The sequence below is a fragment of the Hylobates moloch genome, unplaced genomic scaffold, assembly GCF_009828535.3.
Source record: "Hylobates moloch isolate HMO894 unplaced genomic scaffold, HMol_V3 SCAFFOLD_13, whole genome shotgun sequence".
Classification (NCBI taxonomy): domain Eukaryota; kingdom Metazoa; phylum Chordata; class Mammalia; order Primates; family Hylobatidae; genus Hylobates; species Hylobates moloch.
In genome coordinates, this window is record NW_026652288.1 from 47,483,264 (window position 1) to 47,502,262 (window position 18,999).

At 51.2% G+C, this 18,999-nt stretch overlaps 2 protein-coding genes across 6 annotated transcripts in view; one reads left to right on the plus strand and one right to left on the minus strand.

Moving 5' to 3' along the window:
* MARS1 (methionyl-tRNA synthetase 1) overlaps positions 1-3,441 on the minus strand; it is a 26,911-nt gene extending 23,470 nt beyond the window's left edge. For both annotated transcript variants that reach the window (XM_032173266.2, XM_032173265.2), the window contains exons 1-7: positions 3,193-3,441; positions 2,278-2,368; positions 2,042-2,120; positions 1,829-1,963; positions 1,417-1,492; positions 1,009-1,181; positions 744-850 (exon numbers count right to left, since the gene is read on the minus strand). In XM_032173266.2, coding sequence (XP_032029157.1) covers positions 744-850; positions 1,009-1,181; positions 1,417-1,492; positions 1,829-1,963; positions 2,042-2,120; positions 2,278-2,368; positions 3,193-3,301 — 770 coding nt within the window. In that variant the 5' untranslated portion in view covers positions 3,302-3,441. The remainder of the gene's footprint in view (positions 1-743; positions 851-1,008; positions 1,182-1,416; positions 1,493-1,828; positions 1,964-2,041; positions 2,121-2,277; positions 2,369-3,192) is intronic.
* A 7,969-nt stretch (positions 3,442-11,410) lies between these two features.
* Positions 11,411-18,917, plus strand: ARHGAP9 (Rho GTPase activating protein 9). Of its 4 annotated transcripts, XM_032173267.2 has the most exons (17): positions 11,411-12,054; positions 12,388-12,605; positions 13,466-13,687; positions 13,880-13,993; positions 14,186-14,278; positions 14,508-14,569; positions 14,706-14,796; positions 14,984-15,079; positions 15,219-15,317; positions 15,534-15,675; positions 15,760-15,867; positions 16,185-16,283; positions 16,455-16,532; positions 16,682-16,735; positions 16,988-17,122; positions 17,458-17,563; positions 18,485-18,835. In XM_032173267.2, exons 1-17 carry the CDS (start codon positions 11,739-11,741, stop codon positions 18,654-18,656), a joined length of 2,205 nt encoding a protein of 734 aa, XP_032029158.1. In that variant the 5' UTR covers positions 11,411-11,738; the 3' UTR covers positions 18,657-18,835. The 4 variants fall into 4 exon arrangements, with proteins under 4 accessions (XP_032029158.1, XP_032029159.1, XP_058282213.1 ...); XM_032173268.2 differs by lacking the exon at positions 14,186-14,278; XM_058426230.1 differs by lacking the exons at positions 11,411-12,054; positions 12,388-12,605 and adding an exon at positions 12,637-12,752 and having other exon boundaries at positions 13,470-13,687; positions 18,485-18,917.
* The last annotated feature ends 82 nt before the right edge of the window (positions 18,918-18,999 follow it).

The window sequence follows — 18,999 nt, forward strand, 5'->3', positions numbered from 1 at the left end:
CTGGCTTGGATTTTTAGGTGGAAGGTGGAAGCTGTTCAACAAAGGCAGGTGAATAAATAAAAGGGCATTTGGCAGGAAAGATAACAGGTTTGGTTTTGGATATGTTGAATTTGAGATGCCTGTAGAGGTGAAGGAGTCTAGGATAGTGTGGCAAATGTGTCTGGAGTTCAGAATACAGATCTGGACTGGAAAAATAGATTTAGCTCCTATCAGTGGGTAAAAAGTAGCTGAAAAACATGGGTGCAGGGCCAGCACGGTGGCTCATGTCTGTAATCCCAGCACTTTGGGAGGCCGAGGCTGGTGGATCACCTGAGGTCAGGAGTTCGAGACCAGTCTGTCTGGGCAACATGGTGAAACCTTGTCTCTTCAAAAAATTAGCCAGGCATGGTGGTGCACACCTATAATCCCAGCTACTTGGGAAGCTAAGGCAGGAGACTCGCTTGAACCCGGGAGGTGGAGGTTGCAGTGAGCTGAGATCGCGCCAGTGCACTCCAGCCTGGGCAACAAGAGCGAAACTCCGCCTCAAAAAGAAGAAAAACATGGGTGCAGATGGGACAGATGGAGTGTCCAAAATGATAGGCTAAGAGAAAATGTAAAAAAAAAAAAAAAAGCGTAAGAATTAAAAGGAGAGGATGAAAAATTAAAGAGAGATCAGCAAACGGGACCTAGCAGGCAGGTTCTGGCTCTATCAACAATTTCCACTACAAAATCAAGCCCCACTCACATGTGCCATGTCTACTCACACTGGATTCTGCTGGGGCCGCAGCGGGGGCAAACTTTCTAGGCCCTTCTCCCAAGCAGTAACAGCCGTAGCAATCTCCTCCTCAGATAGGGTAGCCAGCTCCTCCTCCTATAAAGAGTGGAGAGAATCCCTTACCAGGTGAGGAGGGCCCACAGGGTAAAGAAACTTTCTCCTTGCCACTACCTGAAAAAGTTAGTGGCCATGTTCAAAGTCCATCTCCTAGCCACCTCCCACCTCAGGCCCCAAGGCTCTGCCCTGTTCCAAACCTCAGGCTCATTGGTGACAGCCCTTCCCTCAGGGGGGCTGGGCTGGGGCTGCTTTTGGAAGTAAGGCCGGAGAGCCAGGACACCTTGCTGTTTCAGTACAGTCTCTGCAGCTTGCTGACATGGCTCCTGGGTACTCAGTGTCTGGAACCAGCTGTGCAGGGCACTCAGCTCCTCTGTGGGTATGGAAGAAAAGAAAATCAGCAAACATAAGGACCTGGTAGGCAGGAGCGGGCATCTTTCCCCTTCTTTGTGAGGTTTCTCCAGTTGCTTTCCCCAGTTCCCTCAGCCATCTTCTGCTATAGTTGCCCAGTCAAGCTGCACCTTGAAGGGAGTTCTCAGTATTCTACTGCCCATTCTGTAACCCCTACACCAAGCTCCTAGGGTTGGAGAGATATGCACAGTTCTCACCAGGGAGGTAGGCGGGATCTTGCAGTAATGGGTATAGGGCTCCCCACAAAACAATGTCGGCTAGAGATTCTGTCTCCTTTGTTGGGGATAGAAAAGGAAAATGTACACAAATGAGACACTCAGTTTCTTCCCAATGGTAATATCTAACATTTACTGAGCAATTTATGTGTCAAGCACTGTATTAAGCACTTTATATGATCTCACTTAATCCTCACAATAACTCACTGAGATAGGTACTAATATTACCCCATTTCACAACTGAAAAAAATTGAGGATTAGAGAGATTAAGTGATTTGCCAAGATTACACTACTAGTAAGTGGCAGTGTTGGGTTCGAACACTCTGAATACAGTCTTCCCTCTTAATCCTTACACCATAAGCCTTCCCAGTCCTCATCTCAAGACCCAACTCACCCCAGCCAGGAAAGGACAGTTCTGACGACTCAAGCTGCGGTCAATGTGAGTCAGGGCTCTCCGCACTGAACCAAGAACATCTTCCCCCTTCTTGCCTTGGACCACTAAATAGTACAGGGCAGCAGACAAAGCTGGCTAAAATGCAGGGGATATGAGTCAGGATGGCCACGCAGAGCAAGGGCCTGCCTGACATCCCCCATACCTTAGTCCTACCTGCAGCTCTGTCGCTTCCCATTCCAGCCACTGGTTAGTGAGGTCATCTTGCTCCCAGCCAGATAACAAAAAGAAATATCTGCCCAGAGAGAGAGCAACAGATGATGGATTTAGAGGGGCCCATTTAGCCCGTTTTTCATCACACAGGGAAACAATGGCGGCAAATAAAGCCACACAAATGACAGTGAGGCCTGATTTGATTCAGTCACCTCCCTACACCAAGGACCAATACTGACCGGCAGATTGCACTAGTGGAGAAGAGGTAGTTGCCACTATCCAGCTGCAAGACAGGGATCTTAGGCCGGGTCAGGAATGGGACCACACAATCTGATGCAAGAATGGAAAATGGGTTAAAAAAAAAAACAAAGGAAAAGAAAAGAAATACTTTGTCAACTTAGGATAACCTTGCATTGTTCAGTGAGTAAAAAAAGAAAGATGGGCAGTCTCAACCCAGAAGTTCCAGGATAGGACCACTGAAAGGGGGTGGGTCCAGAATGGGCTGGAGAGGCCAGCAGGTGTTCAGCTCAAACTGCCAGCTGGAAGCAACAGATGGGGACTGCAGAGGAGGTGGTGGTATTGGGATAGTGCTGCAGCCAAGAACTTAACGACTGAAAGTAACTGGGATATCTTCATAATTATCTGAAGATCACAGTGGGAGAACAAAATTAAAAGAGCTGAGAAGACTTACAAGAGAACCTCCTAAGAGTCACCCAAACAATCGGCTGAGAATGAGAAGAGGTAAACAGAAAGGAACGTGTGTGTGTGGTAGGAGGGGAGAGAGGGATTTTCTAAGAACACAAAAGGGTGCCTTGGGGCTGTCATGCTAGTAACTAAAGAGCAGAGGGGGATGCCTGATAGGTGTAGGAGAAGGCTGGGAAGGGAAGAGCAGTTTACTGGGGTGAGGCGGGGACCTGGAAGACGGAAGAGGGGAGGAGACAGATAAGGGAAGGGTATTATATCGAGGGTAATTAAAGGAAGTGAAAGATGTGACTGGGAGGGAAGAAGGCGTGGAGTGATCAAGGATAATAGGAGAAGTGGTCGATTGGGGTGTGTGGCGAGGGCTAGGGGTTTGGCAAAGACAGCTGCAGAGAATCTGGCGTGTTTCGGTCCCGCCCCCCTCATCCACCACCCACCAGCACCAGCACGAGTACCTTCGGGGCCTACAGTGCTGATGAGCAGCTCTGCTCTGCCCCGGGCTCTCCTGGCGGCGGCCAGCACCGGCAAGCAACCCGGGACGCCCTCACTCACGAACAGTCTCATTTCGCCGTGAATCCCACGCTGATGCAACCGGAACCGGCCTCCCGCTTCTGAGTTGAGCGGCCTCCGCGAGGCACGCCGGGAAATGGAGTTCCGTATTAGGCCACTGCCCTGGCACCGCTACACGAAAGAAGACTATTTCTCCCATCATGCAACACTAGGACACAGGAAAAGACTATCATCGAGATGAAGAGGCCGCAGATGCGGGCTAGAATGCACTTTTTTTTTTTTTTTTTTTTGTAAGAGGGCGTCTCCCTCTGTCACCCGGGCTGAAGTGCACTGGCACGATCTTGGCTCACTACAATCTCTGCCTCCAGGGTTCAAGTGATTCTCCGGCCTCAGCTTCCCATGTAGCTGGGACTACAGGCACGTGCCACCACGCTCGGCTAATTTTTGTATTTTTAGTAGAGGCGTGCTTTGACCATTTTGGCCAGGCTGGTCTCGAAGTCCTCACCTCAGATGATCCGCCGGCCTCAGCGTTCCAAAGTGCTAGGATTACAGGCGTGAGCCACCGCGCCCGGCCTAGAGCAGCACTTTTTTTCTGGAGATCCAGAAGAGACGTTTAGATTTTAGGGCAAGTCGCACTTTTAGCCTCTTAACGCTGCTGGAGGGCGGTGACTGAAACCGCGGCTTCTCTTGTCGTTGTTGAGGATGAAATGGCCATGTCATAACAGCAGCTACTCGCAGTGGCTCTCGATGCAAGCTCTTAATGGTCAGAGTTTTAGAGTTCGGAGTTACCATGTGTGGAATTACTTTAGTGACAAAGTGGAAGTTAGTGTACATATCCATCCTATCAACAACAACAACAAAAGTGTAGATAGGCCGGGCGCGGTGGCTCATGCCTGTAATCCCAGCACTTTGGGGAGTCGAGGCGGGCGGATCACCTGAGGTCAGCAGTTCGAGACCAGCCTGGCCAACATGCTGAAACCCCGTCTCTACTAAAAATACAAAATTAGCTGGGCATGGTGGCAGGCGCCTATAATCCCAGCTACCTGGGAGACTGAGGGAAAAAAAAATCGCCTGAACCCGGGAAGGAGAGGTTGTAGTGAGCCGAGATCGCATCATTGTACTCCAGCCTGGGCAACAAGAGGAAACTCCGTCTCAAAAAAAAAGAATGTAGATAAATAAAATATTAATACCAGTCTGAGTTCATATACAGCTCGACGTCTCATCAAAGGGGTAGAAGAGCATCTCTTTTTTTTTTTTTTTTTTTGAGACGGAGTCTTGCTCTGCCGCCCAGTCTGGACTGCAGTGGCACGATCTCGGCTCACTGCAACCTCCGTCCCCCGGAGTTCACGCCATTCTCCTGCCTCAGCCTCCCGAGTAGCTGGAACTACAGGTGCCCGCCACCACGCTCGGCTAATTTTTTGTATTTTTAGTAGAGACGGGGTTTCACCGTGTTAGCCAGGATGGTCTCTATCCCCTGACCTCGTGATCCGCCCGTCTCAGCCTCCCAAAGTGCTGGGATTACAGGCGTGAGCCACCGCGCCCGGCCTAACATCTCTAGGGAAAAGATGAAATTGAGAAGTAAGGCCGGGCGCGGTGGCTCATGCTTGTAACCCCAGCACTTTGGGAGGCCAAGGCGAGCAGATCACTTGAGGTCAGGAGTTTGAGACCAGCCTGGCCAACATGGTGAAACCCCTTCTTTAGTGAAAATACAAAAATTAGCTGGGTGTGGTGGTGCACGCCTGTAATCCCAGCTACTCAGGAGGCTGAGCCAGGAGAATTACTTGACTCCAGGAGGCAGAGGTTGCAGTGAGCCGAGATCGTGCCTCTACACTCCAGCCTGCACAACAGAGCAAGACTTCGTCTCAAAAAAAAAAAAAAAAAAAAAAATTGAGATTCAAGATGGCTAAGAGTTTGGCAATAAGTATATATTATGCAAGGAAGCACATACCTGTTATTGAGAAAGGGACTCTTCTTATCTTTATATTATTTTAAGAATAATTAATATCTAATAGTACTTATGAGCTAAGCACTGTTTTAAGCACTTTATATTTGATCTCAGAAAATTCTATGGAGGTTCTGGGCCTTTTGAAGCTAGGCCATAAGAAGTTTTGCAGCTTCAGTTGCAGGCTATCCAGCACACTGGTAGTTTTGAGCTGCCATGTAAGAAATCCTACCACTTTGACCTGCCATGCTAGAGAGGTCTCATGTAGATGTTCTGTCTGACAGCTCCGGCTAATCCCAGCATTCCAGTCATCCTTACCAAGGTGCCAGACCTGTGAGTGAAGCCTTCCAGACCAGCCTATCTGCCCACTGGAAACTCTTAAGTGACCCTTGGTAGGGTCTCAAGGCCACATGAGACAGAAGAATCATCCACCTGAGCCCTACCCAAATTTCTGCTCCATACCTGTACAATTGTTAAACTATAATAAAATGGCTGTTGTTACATTAACAACAACAAAACAAACAAACAAACAAAAACTAGGCCAGGCCCAGTGACTTAATGCCTGTAATCCCTGTGCTTTGGGCAGCTCGATCACTTGAGCCCGGGAATTCAAGACTGCCTGGGCAACATAAAAAAATAGTTTTTTTGTCTTTTTGTTTTTGTTTTTTTTTGAGACGGAGTCTCACTCTTATTGCCCAGGCTGGAGTGCAATGGTGTGGTCTTGGTTCACTGCAACATCCACCTCCTGGGTTCAAGCGATTCTCCTGCCTCAGCCTCCCTAGTAGCTGGAATTACAGACACCTGCCACCATGCCCGGCTAATTTTTGTATTTTTAGTAGAGACAGGGTTTCATCATGTTGGCCAGGCTGGTCTCAAACTCCTGACCTCAGGTGATACACCTGTCTCCACCAACCAAAGTGCTGGGATTACAGGCATGAGCCACCACTCCTGGCCAAAAATAGTTTTTAAAACTAGCCAAGAGGCTGGACGTGGTGGTTCAGGCCTGTAATCCTAGCATTTTGGGAGGCCAAGGCGGACAAATCGCCTGAGGTCAGGAGTTCGAAACCAACCTGGCCAACATGATGAAACCCAGTCTCTACTAAAAATACAAAAAATTGGGGGGGTGTGGTAGTGCATGCCTGTAATCCCAGCTACTTAGGATGCTGAGGCAGGAGAATCACTTGAACCCGGGAGGCAGAGGTTGCAGTGAACCGAGATCATGCCATTGCACTCCAGCCTGGACGACAGAGCCAGACTCTATCTCAAAAAAAAAAAAAAGAAAATAGGCTGGGCGCCGTGGCTCACACCTATAATCCTAGCACTTTGGGAGGCCGAGGCGGGCGGATCACCTGAGGTCAGGAGTTCGAGACCATCATGGCCAACATAGTGAAACCCCGTCTCTACTAAAAATACAAAAATTAGCTGGGCCTGGTGGTACATGCCTGTAATCCCAGCTACTTGGGAGGCTGCGGCAGGAGAATTGCTTGAACTTGGGAGGCAGAGGTTGCAGTGAGCCGAGATCGCACCACTGTACTCCAGGCTGGCAACAGACCAAGACTGTGTCTAAAATAAATAAATAAACAAACAAACTGAGGTAGGTCTCTCATCCCCATTTTAGTAATGAGGGAACTGAGGCACAAAGATGTGACTTTATGCCAGAAATCACTGTAGAAGTGACTGTAGAAGGCATTGAAGGTACAGTTATCAACAAAATGGATGTGGGCTTCTGCTACCTTGGCAGCACTCACAGACTTCCTGAAAGTTAGAAAATCAAATAATCCTTAAAGTGTGATGAAATTTATGATAGAGGAGGCAAAGCCTGCCATGGTACCTCCTAGTTAGGGCCCCTCTAATGGGTGAAAAGATGCTTTTTTTTTTTTTTTTTTTTGAGACAGAGTCTCGCACTGTCGCCCAGGCTGGAGTGCAGTGGCTCAATCTTGGCTCACTGCAACATCTGCCTCCTGGGTTCAAGCGATTCTCCTGCCTCAGCCTCCCAAGTAGCTGGGATTACAGGTGCCCACCACCACGCCCAGCTAATTTTTTGTATTTTTAGTAGAGACAGGGTTTCACCATGTTGGCCAGGCTGATCTCGAACTCCTGACCTTGTGATTCGCCTGCCTCGGCTTTCCAAAGTGCTGGGATTACAGGTGTGAGCCACCGCACCCGGCCTTTTTTTTTTTTTTTTTTTTGAGACAGGTTCTTGCTCTGTCACCCAGGCTGGAGTGCAGTGGCATGATCTCAGCTCAGTGCAATCTCTGCCTCCCAGGTTCAAGTGATTCTTGTGCCTCAGGCTCAAGAATCTGGGCTGGGACTACAGTAGCTGGGCCAGCACACCCAGGTAAGTTTTGCATTTTTAGTAGGGACGGGGTTTTACCATGTTGCCCAGGCTGGTCTCAAACTCCTGACCTCAAGTGATCTGCCCGCCTCGGCCTCCCAAAGTGTTGGGTTTACAGGTGTGAGCCATCACGCCTGGCTGAGATGCTTTCCTGTGCATGTGACCTTTCAGCTGAGATCTCAGTGATGTGTAAGAGTTATCTAGGTGAAGACTGGAGGGAGTGGAGAAGGGACGTGTTTCAGGCAAAGGAAACAACATGTGCAAAGGATCAAAGATTTCAGTGCACTTTAAGAATGTGAGGAATTCGCACAAGACTGCAGTGTGGAGTTTGTGGTGGAGACTGTGAAAAGGGTAGAGAGGGAATCTGTAAATGACATTATAAAATGTGGAAAGTTTAAGTCAGGAGAGTAGCAGGACATATGTGTTTTAGAAAGGTCACTCTGGCTGCTGTGTCAGGAATGGATGGAAGGGGAGCAGAACTATATGCAATGAGAACTATATGCAATGAGACTAGTTAGGAAATTATATCATCCAGGCTAAAGGAGTGGTAGTTGGGGTAAAAAGTAGGTAGATTGGGAAAATATAAATTGAAGTGTTCAGTCATCAATTGAATTAATGTGGGTGGTGAGGAAACAAGATAAATTCAGGTTGGCTGCTAGGTTTCTGGCATGGGAAATAGGGCATACTTTCTATGTGCTACAACAGATGATAGTATTTCCTCTATGATAGTGATCATTATTACGTCGTATTTTCATTGTTATGAGTGGGCGAGTGGGCAGGGATCATATTTTTTGTTTTGTTTTAAGACAGAGTCTCGCTCTGTCACCCAGGCTGGAGTGCAGTGGCACGATCTTAACTCACTGCAACCTCCGTCTCCTGGGTTCAAGCAATTCTCCTACCCCAGCCTCCCGAGTAGCTGGGAGTACAGACACCTGCCGCCACGCCCAGCTGATTTTTGTATTTTTATTAGAGATGGGGGTTTCACCACATTGGCCAGGCTGGTCTTGAACTCCTGACCTCAGGTGATCTGCCTGCCTTGGCCTCCCAAAGTGCTGGGATTGAGCTGGATGTGAGCCACTGCGCCCGGCCCCATATTTACCGTCTTAATTGACGATGCCTAGCACATAGTCCCTACCTGGCATATATGGTAGTAAACATTCAATAAATATTTATTAAATTATTTTATTTATTTATTTTGAGACAGGGTCTCACTCTGGCACCTAGGCTGGAGTGCGGTGGCACTATCACGCATCACTGCAGCCTCAACTTCCCAGGTTCAATAGATACTCCCACTCAGCCTCCCGAGCAGCTGGGACTACAAGGCACACACTGCCATACCTGGCTAATTAAAAAAAATGTTTTTGTAGAGGTAGGATCTCACTATGTTGCACCTCAAGCTCCTAGGCTCAGGTGATATTCTGCCTTGGCCTCCCAAAGTGCTGGGATTATAGGTGTGAGCTACTGTACCAGGCCAGTATTTATTGATTTCATATTAAACTAAATAGTGGTATTGGGAGAGAAACAGTTTTGTGGGGAAAGCTGATAAGTTCAGTTTGGTTCATACTGAGTTTGTGGTACCTGCAAAATACTCAAGCGGATTTTTTGGTGGACAGTGGATTAGATTGGAGCCCCAGAGAAAGATCTTGACTGGAGATATGGTCCTTAGCAGCATATGGAAATCATTTGAGCTGGGGAGAGAATAAGACCACCCAGGGAGGGCGTGCAGAAAGCACAGGGCACAGGATCTCAGATAGGCTTCTGCGGTTTCAGGAACAGGCAGAGGAAGGTCATTTCTCATGCCACAGACAAGGAACTGCTAGAAAGGTAAGAGGGATACCAGCAGAGTGTTTGTAGGAGAGAAAGGTCAATTGTGTTGCCTGCTACTGAGATGTCAAGCAACATAAGGACTGCATAAAGACTGCAGCGTGTTCAGGCAAGGTCGGGGGTGACTATTGAGGAGTGACTTTGAAAAGGTGGCAGAGTGAGGGGACAGGAAACGGAGATCCCCTATACAGTGTAGGCAACTCAAGAAGTTTGACTGTAAAAAGAAAGAGGCCAGGCGCGGTGGCTCACACCTGTAATCCCAGGACTTTGGGAGGCCTAGGTGGGCAGATCACGAGGTCAGGAGTTTGAGACCAGCCTGGCCAACATAGTGAAATCCTGTCTCTACTAAAAATACAAAAAAATTAGCGGGCGTGGTGGCAGGCACCTGTAATCCCAGCTACTTAGGAGGCAGAGGCAGGAGAATCGCTTAAACCTGGGAAGCGGAGGTTGCAGTGAGCCGAGATTGTGCCACTGCACTCTAGCCCAGGCAACGGTGCGAGACTCTGTCTCAAAAAAAAAAAAAAAGAGAAGAAGAAAGAGAGAGAGACATATATATATGGTGGTACCTGGAAAGCCCAGTAACGGGAAGTTTGTCTGAAGATGGGAGAGACTTGGATATGTTTAAAAGTGAATGCAAAGAAGCTAACAAAAACAAGCTGAAGTATAGGAGAAAGAGTTTCAGAGAAGGCAAAACAAAGGGTGGATTCAAGCACTGAACACCAAATGAATGAATAAGTGAATAAATGGGTGAAATTAGTCACTATTTTGGAAGTGGGAAGGAAGAATTGAGGGGTAGGGTTCTGCATGTGTTGAAGTGAAGTAAACTAGGAAGATCACTGAGGCAGAAGCCCAGTACTAGCCACTCAGCCCTCAGGGGAAGAGAGCTGGCTCTCTGATATCACCAGTGGGGAGGGGCATTCGCTCCTTAATCCACCTCTCCAAACCCAAACAGAAAGCCTCACATTGTGCAGTGGAGAAGCTAAGAGAAGGGGAAAAGAGGAGTGGTCCGGTAAGGCGGAAGCAGAAGTGTGGGTTTTAAAGTGCTGGTAATCCAGGGAAGGTCAGTTCCCACCTTCCACCAAGGAGAAGCTGACATCAGTCCCCTATCTACCTGTCATAGCATCTTGTATTACTTGTCCATTGTCCCTGATTCAATTGTAATTATTAAGTTTATTGTGTCATTAGTTAAGGTCTGTCTCTCCTTAAGCTCCAAAAGGGCTCATTCCCTTCTCTCATCTCCAGTGCCTGACACTGCTCCTTGCACGCAGGAGGCACTCAATCAATCCTGGATAAAAGCACAAATGAGGCCGGGCGCGGTGGCTCACACCTGTAATCCCAGCACTTTGGGAGGCCGAGGCGGGTGAATCACCTGAGGTCAGGAGTTCTAGACCAGCCTGGCCAACATGGTGAAACCCTGTCTCTACTAAAAATACAAAAACTAGCCGGGTGTGGTGACAGGCACCTGTAATCCCAGCTACTCAGGGGACTGAGACAGGAGAATCACTTGAACCCGGGGGGGCGGAGGTTTCAGTGACCCGAGATCGCGCCATCGCACTCCAGCCTGGGGGACAAGAACGAGACTTCGTCTCAAAAAAAAAAAAAAAAAAAAAACATGAATGAACCCACACACTAAAGTAGCTCCCGCCTCAAGAAGCTTGTGTATACAGGACAGTATCAAGGCTTCTCAGCTCCCAAAATCGTGTCCTGGATTGGGAGGGTGGTGATATTTCAACTCCGAATCCCTCTGTGTTTCTCCCACTTTGTCTTTCTCTCTGATTTGGTCTTGGTATTTATTTGGCTTTCTGTTTCTCTGTCACCATGTCTCTCTGAGTCTGCACAGGAAGCACGCAGCTGTGGTCTGAGGTGATTGGTAACGGAAACATTGATGCTTGCATAAATTTAATAAAGAATAACACACATTTTTGTCTTTGTCATTAACCTTGTGTCTCCCTGTTTCTGTCTTGAACCTGATTCTTTCTTCTTATCTCCTTCCTGTGTCCAGCTCAAGACTCCCACCACTACCCAGGACCAACTCCTGCCCCTGAATCTTCTGATGGGCCCCACAAGGTACTAGGAGGAAAACTACTGGCCTAGGTCATCTCCTCTAATTTCCTGCCTTGCCGGCCATGCAGCCCTGCTGACCACATCCTCTCTCATGTTACTTATATACTTCCTCACCAGACACCACCAGGAGTTCTCAGCCCCCAAAGCCTGTCACCGATCCTCACCAGGCTGTTTGCTCTACCCTTTCCCCCAACTCAAGGGCTCCCGTCCTCACCTGCCCACAACACTGCTCCTAGAACCATGTCTCTCTACCTGGAGACAGCCAGCCCTGTTCCCTTCTGGGTCTCCAGTGTCCCTTTTTCCCACAGGTGACAGTGCTGGCTACAATGCTATCCGGCCGGTGGTGGCCAAGTTCCTGGGGGATCCTAGGGCTGGGCCCTCGAAGCCCTTCTCAGGGATCCCAGCTCTGTGCCCTCTATGCCTTTACTTATACTGGGGCAGATGGCCGGCAGGTGTCTCTGGCTGAAGGAGACAGGTTCCTACTGCTTCGAAAGACCAACTCCGACTGGTGGTTGGCAAGACGCCTAGAAGCTCCCTCCACCTCTCGACCCATCTTCGTCCCAGCAGCCTATATGATAGAGGAATCCATCCCTTCCCAGAGTCCAACTACCGTCATCCCCGGCCAACTGCTCTGGACTCCTGGTGAGTAAGCGCTAAGCCCTCTCCCTTCACCTTCCTACCTCCCATCACCTTCCTACCTCCCTGGCTTCTGGAAATTTTTGGGAGGTCCCCCTCCCTCAAGCTTCTGCTAACCACCTTCTCTGGTTTTTCTTTGATCAGCCTACCTCTCGCCCCCGCCACGGCATCCTCATCCCCCTGCCTGTCCTCCTAGTCCTAAGGCTTCTAGGTCTCATGCCATTTTCCACATCCTCCCTCTGCCCTTCTTGTCTTCCCTGTGAGTTCCCAAGATGGGGGACCCAGTTACAACAACAGCTCTGATCACCTGCCACCCACCCTCCCCTTTTCTGTTTCCAGGGCCGAAGTTGTTTCATGGTTCCCTGGAGGAGTTGTCTCAGGCCCTGCCAAGCAGGGCTCAGGCTAGCTCGGAGCAGCCTCCTCCACTTCCCCCCAGAATGTGTAGGAGCGTCAGCACTGACAATCTGAGGCCCAGCCTTCTGAAGCCTTTCCGGGAAGGACCAAGTGGAAGATCCCCCTCCCAGGAAGACTTGCAGTCAGAAGCCAGTGCCAGCACAGTGAGTCACAGCTCTTCTGAGCTGGGCCCTGTTCTAGGCACAGGACAGACAGCACCCCTGTCTTCAGGGGACTCCCCTGGGGATGACAAACACAAAAACAAATAAATAAGATAACCCTTGGTACTACTGATAAGTCTACAAAGGCAAGTTAACGTGGTGGAGAGTGGCTGGGGTGGTGCGGGGAGACATCTGTGAGGTCACGGCATTCAGTTGACTCTGAACAAGGAGGAGAAAGAGGCAGCCGAGAGGCAAACTGGGTAGGAGGTGAGAAGGGACAGCAGGAACCGAAGGCCCCGAGGGGACAGGGCACAGGGTGCAGTGGAGGCACTGAAAGCCCAGCCCTGTGCTCTTCCTTCCTCCAGACTCCTAGCCCAGGGCAGGGTTTTTCTGTGTTCTGCTTGCCTGCTAGGCCACAGCAGGTCTCCTCTAGAGATGTGACTTGCTCAGCCCTTCCCTCTCTTTCTTAACAGTGGGTGGAAAGGGGCTCCTCCTCCCTTCTGTAGACCCTTCTCTGTCTTCTTTTACCTTGCAGGATATGAGGGTGGGGCATGCCCTTCAACATTCCCCCCACCCCACAAAAAGCCTGTTCCCCTTTCCTGTGGCCCTGAGGTGGGGGTGGGGTGGGGGAGGCGGGAAGTTGGCAACAGGAAGTGAGGAGAAGAGCAAAGAAAACTGTGAGAGAGAGAATTTTTAAAAAGCAGCTGGGGCCTGGGGTTTCTCCCCCAGTACCTGGGTCACCTCAGCCCAGAGCTGGCGGTGAGAAGACAATGGGGGAGGGAGCAGGAGATGGGAAGGCCAAGAGAAGCATGGGAAGGGCAACAGGCAGAATGACCACCTCCTTCTTCCCCTTTTTCTGGCAGGCAGGCCCCCAGCCCCTCATGTCAGAGCCCCCCGTGTACTGTAACCTGGTGGACCTTCGCCGCTGTCCTCGGTCCCCACCCCCAGGCCCTGCATGCCCCCTGCTGCAGAGGCTGGATGCCTGGGAGCAGCACCTGGACCCCAACTCTGGACGCTGCTTCTACATAAATTCACTGACTGGCTGCAAGTCCTGGAAGCCCCCGCGCCGCAGTCGCAGTGACACGGTGAGACCTTACCTCCTGCTTCTCCACTGTCCTCTCAAGCTCTTCCTTCCCCTGCTGAACCTCAAGGTACTGTGTTTTCTCTCTGGGGCTCTCGGAAGATCAGAAGAATCAGCCAAGTATGAGAAGGGTGTGGACTAGAGTGGGTAGAGGTGGCATCTGGATGTAGCTTTATTTCCTCCTCCCCTAACCCAGAACCCTGGCTCCATGGAGGGGACACAGACCCTGAAGAGGAACAATGATGTCCTGCAACCTCAGGCTAAGGGCTTCGGATCTGACACAGGGACCCCAGAACCGCTTGACCCACAGGTGAGATCCCTCCCATCTCCCAGTCACATGCAGACAAAGCCAGCTTGTTATGACTTTTTGTTTTGTGTAAGACATTCTCCATTCCCCACCACACCCACCACCTCTCACCCGTATCCCACCCCTCTTCCTCCTTCAGCCAGGGATCCCTGAGTCGAGGGTTTCCCCACCTGTTTCTCCAATCCTCTCCCCTAGGGTTCACTCAGTCTCAGCCAACGCACCTCGCAGCTTGGCCCTCCAGCCTTGCAGGCCCCTCGACCTCTGCCGCAGCTCCTGGACGACCCCCATGTGAATCTCCCATTTCTTTGTGAAGGCCAAGATCCTCCCTGCCCCCCCCCTCCCCCGCCCGCCCCATTCCTGCTCCACATAAACATCTTCCTCTTTCTGAATATCCTCTTACCCAGCCCTCCCCGAGCAACTTTAAGGGACTTCACTCCTGGGAGGCCCCCTAGGGAAAGCCGTGGCCACTGTGGAGGGCGCGGGGTGACTTACAGATACCATTCCCCCCACTTCCCAGGAGGTGGAAAAGTCGGGTCTGCTCAACATGACCAAGATTGCTCAAGGCGGGCGCAAGCTCAGGTGAGAACCCGGAATACAGCTAGGGCCTGGGCTGTCAACTCCATAGGGTAGAGCAGGATGTTGGAAGAGCACCCTCCCCGTGTCATTCTAGAATGACCTGTTCGCTACCACTACCTCCCCCTCTCTGTCCCCGCAGGAAGAACTGGGGCCCGTCTTGGGTGGTGTTAACCGGTAACAGCCTGGTGTTCTACCGAGAGCCACCGCCGACAGCGCCCACTTCGGGCTGGGTGAGTGTGAGCGAGAGGCGCAGGAGGGGTGGGGGCGCTGCCTACCGCCTCACGCCAATGTGGGGGGCGGCAGCGGGGAGGGCGGTGCAGAGGAAGGTAAAGAAGCCCACCTCCTCACAGCCCACGGGGGGGAGGGAAGCAGTAAAGGAAACAACACCGTGGCCTCAGTTTCCTCCCTTATTGTCAGGGGCCAGCGGGTAGCCGGCCCGAAAGTAGCGTGGACCTGCGCGGGGCGGCCCTGGCGCACGGCCGCCACCTGTCCAGCCGCCGCAACGTCCTGCACGTGAGCGCCCTCCCGCGCGTTCCCAAGGCCCCACCTGACCCGAGGGCGCCCCCAATCTTCCGCGCAGGCCTCCCGTTAGGTCTCCCTGCTTTTTATACTCCTCCCCGTTGACCCGAGCGTTTCCCTGCCTGGCCCTCAGATCCGCACGGTCCCTGGCCACGAGTTCCTGCTGCAGTCGGACCACGAGACGGAGCTGCGAGCCTGGCACCGCGCGCTGCGGACTGTCATCGAGCGGCTGGTTAGATGGGTGGAGGCCCGGAGGGAGGCTCGGGCTGGCCGGGACCAAGGGAGTGGGGTAGGAACGATAGGAGTCAGGGGCAGTGGGGGCAGGGTGGGCTCGCTGGAGAGCCTTGGCCTGGGCTGGGACGTGGGACCCTGGCAGTGGGTCAGAGTCCTGCTAGGGGTGCAGATTTCTCTCCTCTCTCACCTTCGACACGGCCCGCCCCGGGTCTAGGATCGGGAGAACCCCCTGGAGCTGCGTCTGTCGGGCTCTGGACCCGCGGAGCTGGAGGAGCTGAGCGCCGGGGAGGACGAAGAAGAGGAGTCGGAGCCGGTGTCCAAGCCGCTGCTGCGCCTCAGCAGCCGCCGGAGCTCCAGTGAGGCGAGGGCCGGGGACGGAGGGTCCGGGAGCTCAGCGAGGCTCCCGGGCGCTCATGCCCCCCTCTACCTGCCTCCTGCAGTTCGGGGGCCCGAAGGCACCGAGCAGAACCGCGTGCGCAACAAACTAAAGCGGCTCATCGCGAAGAGACCGCCCTTACAAAGCCTGCAGGAGCGGGGTCTGCTCCGAGGTGAGGGGGCTGGGCCAGGTTCATGGATAAGAAAACTCCAGCGAGGCTCAGAGTAGAGCTTCCCAGAACTAGACCACAACCTTCTGTGACTGCTGCTTTCCCACTACCCCAGCTTGTTTAGGGGAGAAGCCGGGGTGACCTGTACTCCTTTGCCAGATTGTTTGAAGCAGGGGAAGGGGGGTGGAATGTATTTCCTTGCCCAGGCCTGGCACAGGCAGCCAGGAGGACCAGCCTCACTTAAGGATAAAGACCTATGCTGAGAAGACCTCCTGTGAGTGACGCTGGCACTGGCTTCCCGCCTCACTCTGCTTCCCCAGACCAGGTGTTCGGCTGCCAGTTGGAATCACTCTGCCAGCGGGAAGGAGACACGGTGCCCAGCTTTGTGCGACTCTGCATTGCTGCTGTGGATAAAAGAGGTCATTTTCTCAGAGACCCCAGAATCCTCTTCCAACAGGCTAAGGCCTAGAATTTTCTGCCTCCCCCATTCTATCTAGTCTTCCTACTGCCCTTTTTCTCTCCACCCTTATATCCCTCACCACACACACTTTCAAGAAGCAGTCCTCATCTACTCCTTCCTCATCTCCCAGGTCTAGATGTGGATGGCATTTATCGGGTGAGCGGGAACTTGGCAGTGGTCCAGAAGCTTCGCTTTCTGGTGGACAGAGGTGAGAAGGCTTGTGGGCCAGTGGTTGTACTAAGAATGTCTTGCCTGAGAACCATGGGCGGTCCTACATGAGGAAGCTGGCAGAACAGAGAGGCCATCAGGCTAGAAGTGTATGTCTTAGCTCCTGATCTCTCCTCATTCATGTTGCAGAGCGTGCGGTCACCTCCGATGGGAGGTATGTGTTCCCAGAACAGCCAGGACAAGGTACTTACATGGAAGACCCTTCAGACCCCTAAAACTTCCATGTATCCTCTTTGCTTCCGGTGGAAACCCCCATGTACCACTCCTGGGAGGGTTGTCCTCATCCCCACCTTAGCTACCTTGCCCCACTGCAGACCCTCTAGGCATTCCTATAGTCTGCTTTGACTGGATTTCTCCAGAACTTCTAATCTCTGTCTCTAGATCTTTCTGGCCCTTCATGAGCCCTGAAGCCCCTATACCTCCTTCTCCCTCCAGAAGGTCGGTTAGATTTGGACAGTACTGAGTGGGATGACATTCATGTGGTCACCGGAGCCCTGAAGCTTTTTCTCCGGGAGCTGCCCCAGCCTCTGGTGCCACCACTGCTGCTGCCCCGTTTCCGTGCTACCCTTGGTAAGGGTTGGAGCTTTGGAAAGAACCCTTGATATGGGGGACACGGGCGGTAAATAATAGAATAGAGGTTCCCTTATACTCTTCTTTCCCATTCTGACCTTAGAGATGGAAAATAACATTCAACTCAGGTGCCTACTCCAGTTGCTTTTTTGTGAATGTTTAGAGGGCTGAATTGAAAAGAATTATGAGGCTATAGTTGGGCTATGTGAAAAAGAAAGCTGTGCTAGATTAATGATGTCTTCCATGCCTGTGGGAAAGAGCAGTGAATTTACCCACCCTGTCCTAGCACCTTCCCTAACCTTACTACCATGCCTTTCCCATCACTCTCTTTCTAGCACTCTCCGAATCAGAGCAGTGCCTCTCTCAGATACAAGAATTAATAGGCTCAATGCCAAAGCCCAACCATGACACTCTACGGTACCTCCTGGAGCATTTATGCAGGTCAGGAAGACTGAACCTCTTTGTTCATGCTGGGGAAAGGTGGAGTGGGGAATGCCACAGGGACTCTGTACAGGTGGAGTGAAGGTAGGGAAGCACCTAAGTTTAATGGGCAGGTGAGGAAACAGGCAGCCTCTGTGCAGGAGCATATTACTAGAGTCAAAACCTTTATTTTTTTATTTTATTTATTTTTGAGACAGAGTCTCGCTCTGTCGCCCAGACTGGAGTGCAGTGGTGCAATTTCAGCTCACTGCAGCCTCTGCCTCCCTGATTCAAGCGATTCTCCTGTCTCAGCCTCCTGAGTAACTGGGATTACAGGTGCCCGCCACCACGCCTGGCTAATTTTTGTATTTTTAGTAGAGATGGGGTTTCACCATGTTGGCCAGGCTGGTCTTGAACTCCTGACCTCAGGTGATTTACCTACCTCAGCCTCCCAAAGTGCTGGGATTACAGGTGTAAGCCACCGTGCCCATCAAAGCCTTTAGGTCCAAACCTAAAGGTCAGCATCAAGTGGGGAAATGCAACCAAGATGCTGTGAAAGAAATAAGGGAAATCTTACTTCTCCCTTCCCTCTGTGTCTTTGTCTCCCACTGGGACATTGCTGATGGCTTCTTTGGTTGAACTGGGCCTGGGCAGTGACTTCTGAGAGAGGATGGCCATTTGAATTAAAGACTCCCAAACTGTGAGCAGACAGAACTCTTGGGGCAGTCCCTGAAGCTGGAAGAGGCAGTTGTATCTTCAGGTTGTATCCTGAAGGTTTCTCCACTGGTCCATCTCCATTCCCCTTGTGTCTCCTTGGTTTTTTTGTCACCACGTGGAGGAATCCCAGAGTGAACTCTTCCCTGCTCAGAACTTTGAAGGGTTAGATTGCCATGAAGTGGCAAGCTGCTGCCATATATCCCCTTCCTTGGCCTTTGCTTACAGGGTGATAGCACACTCAGATAAGAATCGCATGACACCCCACAACCTGGGAATTGTGTTTGGACCAACCCTGTTTCGGCCAGAGCAGGAGACATCTGACCCAGCAGCCCATGCTCTCTATCCAGGGCAGCTGGTCCAGCTGATGCTCACCAACTTCACCAGCCTCTTCCCCTGATGCAGGGAAGGAAGAAGAGAAAACATATTTCCAGTCATCTCTGGTGGTGAGAGTCTGGTGTTCTGTTTTGAGGACATCCCTTTAAATCTCCCAAATGACTGTCTCCATCTTCATGAGTGTGACTTGAGGTGTTGGGATGGGTGAGGGAGCTTCTCTAAAGAGGAAACTGAGTGGATTAATCCCTGCATCTCTTCTTGTTCCCTGTTATCATTCCTCCCCAACATAATAATACATAAAGCGGCATGTTATTTTTTCTGATGCAGTTCCTTTATTATCAGGAAACAGTGTCATTATCAAATTTCTCCTCAAAACATATACAGACTATACATAGCCCCCAGCCCAT

Excerpts from the sequence above, each read along its gene's own strand:
- ARHGAP9 (XM_032173267.2), top strand. The coding sequence starts at position 11,739 with ATGCTATCCGGCCGGTGGTGGCCAAGTTCCTGGGGGATCCTAGGGCTG. Across the intron at positions 15,868-16,184 it reads GGAGCGGGGTCTGCTCCGAG|ACCAGGTGTTCGGCTGCCAG; the intron begins GTGAGGGGGCTG and ends CTGCTTCCCCAG. Across the intron at positions 17,123-17,457 it reads CCGTTTCCGTGCTACCCTTG|CACTCTCCGAATCAGAGCAG; the intron begins GTAAGGGTTGGA and ends CTCTCTTTCTAG.